General features: G+C 32.5%; 1 protein-coding gene across 1 annotated transcript; it reads right to left on the reverse strand.

The window, feature by feature from the left end:
• Nucleotides 1-622: 622 nt before the first annotated feature.
• On the reverse strand, nucleotides 623-4320 carry LOC129880364 (cysteine-rich receptor-like protein kinase 3). The gene is made up of 7 exons (XM_055954355.1): nucleotides 3483-4320; nucleotides 2693-2809; nucleotides 2448-2587; nucleotides 2156-2366; nucleotides 1809-2043; nucleotides 1407-1551; nucleotides 623-1328 (listed from the first exon to the last, which is right to left on the reverse strand). Exons 1-7 carry the CDS (start codon nucleotides 4246-4248, stop codon nucleotides 996-998), a joined length of 1947 nt encoding a protein of 648 aa, XP_055810330.1. The 5' UTR covers nucleotides 4249-4320; the 3' UTR covers nucleotides 623-995.
• Nucleotides 4321-5185: the final 865 nt, after the last annotated feature.

A 5185-nucleotide genomic window follows, 5' to 3' on the forward strand; every position in this document is an offset into this window, starting at 1 on the left:
ACCTTTACCACTTTATAGTTTGGTCCATATAGGGATTTTGAATTTGAATCATTCAACTAGTTTCCTTCACAATGTGCTAGATTATAAAGTTATAAGACTGGATTGTCTAGCTGTTGAGCATGTGGTCACAAACAAAAACTTCCCAAGTAACCAATTATGACCAGAAATCAAGGCAATTACACTGACTATATATTTTTTGGAATTTTAAATGGCATAATATAGGGATTTAAGTATGAAAAGTTTCATGCATTATCAAGACAGTATAAATATAATTGCAGGTTATTCTATATGATAACTTGTAAAAAATGGCAAAGTAAACGGCTATAACATGTTAAATGATACCAATAATATAAAAATTCTTTACAGTATCGGTGCAGATGTAATTGTAGTTTCAAGAATGCCTGTGATTTGAGACAGAGGACTCTGAATTGTCCACTTGCAAGAATTTTCTGCAACTCAATTTTGTATTAGTATGAATCTCCTTACTAAATAACTCATTAAAAAAAAAATTAGTGTATGCAACATCTGCAAGACTTCATCATTTTCTGGTCCTTTGATCTGTTGTGGGTTAGATTGACAGTTCTGAAATGATTTAGAGATCAAAATTAAGACAATCTTATGATAATTGTGAAGCATAATCTTTAATGAAAATTACTAACTCGAAAATCGAAAACAGTAGATATAGTTAATTGCAACTGCTGCAGATACAGTATCATAATTCAGGCACTATACAATAATTTTACATTAGAAAGGAAATAGCTCGCTGGGATATTCACAAAAGGAATTTGACTATATAAGACTATAGTCAAATATCAGTAAAAGAATGGAGTTAATGTTAAGATCATTTTCTCAGACCTTAACGTCTAATCATAGAAACAAACTTGTGTTGGCTGAACAAGTCACCATTAAAAAGTTTGCCTTTGGTGAGAACAAAATCAAATGCCAATTCCAGATGATCGTCGTCGAGTCAGGTCAAAATTCTTGATCACCTTAGTTTATCTAGGCTCAATCCAACTCTCCGTCAATTTATTCCCAGAAGATTGTGTAGAGGAGCTTGCTTGACCCAAAAATCTTTTCCCATGCAGATTAAATGGACTAAATTCTGAACTACCAGAATTGAGGAACGGCGGCTGTGTTGGCTGAGGAATTTCATGGTTCTCAGTGAGCATTTTCACGACACTTGACATGGAGGGTCGTAGTTCTGCTGATGCTTGTACACAAAGAAGACCTACTTGAAGCAGTTTCGATGCCTCCTCTTTATTAAAGTTACCCTCTAATAAAGGGTCAACTGCCTCACAAGATTTTCCAATCCCATACAAGTTCCACAACTAGAAACCACAATGACAAGAGTTGAGTACATACTACTAATGTCCGTTAAGGAAAGAAAAAATATCACAAGAAAGTACCTGCTGCAGAAGAGAATTAGTGTTCTTGAAAACATAATTGTTCTTTTTTCCACAAACGACTTCGATAACAAGAACTCCAAAACTATAGACATCAGCTTTCTCAGTCAGTATGCCACGTACTACATACTCTGGAGCCATGTAACCCCTGCAATTCCAAAGCTGATTAATTCTTATAAGAATGAACTAGGAAAGGCAGTTTAAAGACAGTCTCTTTGGGAAACATGGATAAACTATACACCCATGAGATCACAGTAATGGACCAAAAATAGAACATGAATGAATTCCGGCACTTTTGAGTGTATTGAGATATAATCATTTAAGCATTCAAATAATCCTATATTATTTAATCCTCAGTGATTAAAGAAAAAGAAAGAGTAACCGAAAAAAAGGTATTGAACTTACAGTGTACCAGCAATAGCTGTGCTAATATGACTCCTATCTTCTGGAAATAACCTGGCTAGACCAAAATCAGCTATTTTTGCCGTGAAATCTTCATCTAAAAGAACATTACTCAGTTTTATGTCTCGGTGGATAATCCTTAATTTTGATTCTTCATGAAGATAGGCCAATCCCTCAGCAGTACCCAATACAATTTTGTATCTTTGACCCCACGTAAGTGGCTGAAGGTTCTTTGTGTCTGATTCAGTGCAAATCAAAGGCATTTACGTAAGTATGCTTCTATTGCAGGGGTAACGAGATAAGACTACACCAATCTAAGTTTTCATAATTAAGGTGGATTAGATACTTACCAAAGAAGTAATCCGAAAGACTATGATTGGGCACATACTCATACACTAGAAGGCTTTCCGGCCCTGTAATGCTGCAACCCAATAGCTTTACCAAGTTTTTGTGATGGATGTCACTAATCAAATTGACCTCATTAAAGAAATGATCAACCCATTGCCTCGTATTGAAAAAGAGCCTCTTTATAGCAACAACCTGCCCATCTGGCAAGATCCCCTATTTCATGTATGAACACAACTATCGTAAGGCAAAAATCATTGCTATAAGAAAATGAAAATAATGTTCAAAGAGAATTACTTTGTAAACAGAACCAGAACCTCCTTGTCCCAATTTATTGGAGTTGTTAAAATAGTTTGCTGCCTTCTCAAGAGTTTCATAGGAAATATTCAGTTTTGATTTATTAACTGTTCTTATGAGAGCTCCTAGCTGCTTCTTCTCTACATCATCGAAGCAAACTCAAGTCAATTATCATTTGATCAATCAGATTTAGTTGCGATTTCATTTTCGGAAAGAAAGAAAATGATTGACTTAGAAACTAGTACCTCTCTTTTGTTTCATAACCTTCTTCCTCACTAAGAAGGAAACAGCCGATACAAATAGCAAGAAAGCAGAAATACTCAGAGTTGTTGCGAGAATAACAGCCAAACGATTCGATCCTCCTGATAATTACGACAACATAAATGACTTAATTTTGTATTAGCATTTCATTTTATCACAACTTTAAAAAGAGCTTTCATTGTCGGCAATTGCATCAACGCTGACTTCACTTACATTCATACATGTACAAGTCAACCATTTTCAATTTATCAAATAGTGAAAATAAACAGCATCATATACAATGTCTATATTTTTGTTAAATCATGGGATAGAATTTGGGTAGCTAATAAAACCAATAAAACAAGATATACAAACTGCAAGATGCAAATCTTCAACAGATAACAAAAGCAACTATTCAAGAATTATTTAAGTCACCTCCATTCATAAGAGGCGTTTTTCAAATCACTTAAAGTAGTTATCTCTTAAGAAAGTTAAGAGTTAAACGTTTTTTTTTGCTCTAAATCCAATAATTTTGGGCTTATAGCAAGTATCATTGCAAACCACACAAAATCATTGGATATTGGATAAGATTGAAATAACTCATGAAACCAAGAAACATCCGAAGATATTTGTAAAGATATGACACTGGAGCATTCTGATACCACGTAAATATACGACATCTGTAAAGGAAAAGAATACTATGTCTAACTGCTTAAACTTTTAAACAAGATGATGGCACACTTAAGCCAAACAATTTATCCACACATTCATTCAAGAACTAAAGAAAGAACATACCTCCATTTCCAGCTGGAGTATCACCTGCAGAATTATTAAAGAACCTCTGAGTAGAATATCTAACATAACAACCAGTATTCAACACCCTCCCTTCATCCTTGGGAATACAAGAAGTAATCTTCAAAACTGCATCAGAAAGACACCTTTGACAAGAACTTCCATTCACAAATTCCCAACATTGAGCTAACCCATAAACACTCAAATTCCCACTACCCACAACCGCAGTTAAAAACCCATCATTCTTCAAACCCTCAAACTTCAAATCCCTCACCAATTTCCCAACATTTTCCCTAAACAAACTCTGATTCCCAGAAAAACTCGTGTTCCCACAGATAGTCCTATCCACAGAACTCAAACTTTCATTAAAAAACTTATAATAATCGTATCTTAAGAAACACCCATCATAATATAATCTCCCACCATTAACTAACCTTTGAAAAGGTAAGCATCGTAGGATTTGAGTTTTACACCTAGCAAAACAGAGATTACAATCTGTTTGTGATAAGTCCTTCATACATTCACCATAAGCATAAACTGTATTATTCCCTGTTCCATTAATTACAGCTCCAAATTTGCTCTGTGACACTAATGGTGTAATGGAATCCATGGCTGCTAGAAAACTTGCTACATAGACTTGTCGATCGGATTGGGAAGCTGTTCTGTTTGAACATATTAGAGCTGCTTCTGTAGCTCTTGGATCAGAAATTGAAAGATTTATGAATGAAAATAGAGTAGATACAAAAACCCATTTCGAGGAAAACCCCATTAATGGAGAATTTGAAGGAATTAAGCTAGGAGAGTTGAAGTTGATGACATAACTTAAAAAGAGTTTTATGGAAGTTTACTTGTTTATTTTATTTGGAAGGGTTATGAGAAGTATCCTGTAATTTCAAATATATATAATGAATTAATTAATTTATAATTAATGTAATTATATTTTATTTATATTATTTATATATGAATTATATACTAAATATACATTATGATATATATTTAATAATTGAATATAATTTAATTATACATAAAATATATATTACAATAATAATAATTCAGTAAAATTTCACAATATAGAGTCTGGAAGAGTAGATTGTATGCAGACCTATCAAGATAGGACGAGAGACCTCTGCTCAAAAAAAATATATACTGATTATATATATAATCATTTTTTTATAATTATTTTTGCCGCGAAATTATCTCTTTTTATACAATATTAGTGGGGTCCATGAGCCATCGAAGCTGACAACTTTGAGAAAATTTAATAAGATGCTCCAATCGGTATTTATCCTGTTGACTTTGAAAACTGGAAAGTTACACCTCGTGATCTTCCTTTAAATTTATCAATAAATTTCACTAAATACACGAATTAACATTTGTTTTGATCCAACACTGGAATATTTTTATTAAATATTATAAAGTACTTCCTCTGTTTAATTATAATGGTTCACTATTACCTTGACAAATATTTTAAAAAATAATAAATAATATTATTATTATTATATTATCCATTGAATATATTAAATTTAATATTTTGAGAAATATATTAGATATTGAATAGTACTCTCTCCGTTCAATAATAGTTGTCTACTATTGACTTAACAGACATTTTAAAAAATAGTAATAGGGGTAGTATTACTATATTACACTTTGAATATATTAATTTTAATGCTTTGAAAAATGTATTAGATATTAAATAGTACTCCCAC

This window comes from Solanum dulcamara, chromosome 2 (genome assembly GCF_947179165.1).
Source record: "Solanum dulcamara chromosome 2, daSolDulc1.2, whole genome shotgun sequence".
Taxonomy (NCBI): domain Eukaryota; kingdom Viridiplantae; phylum Streptophyta; class Magnoliopsida; order Solanales; family Solanaceae; genus Solanum; species Solanum dulcamara.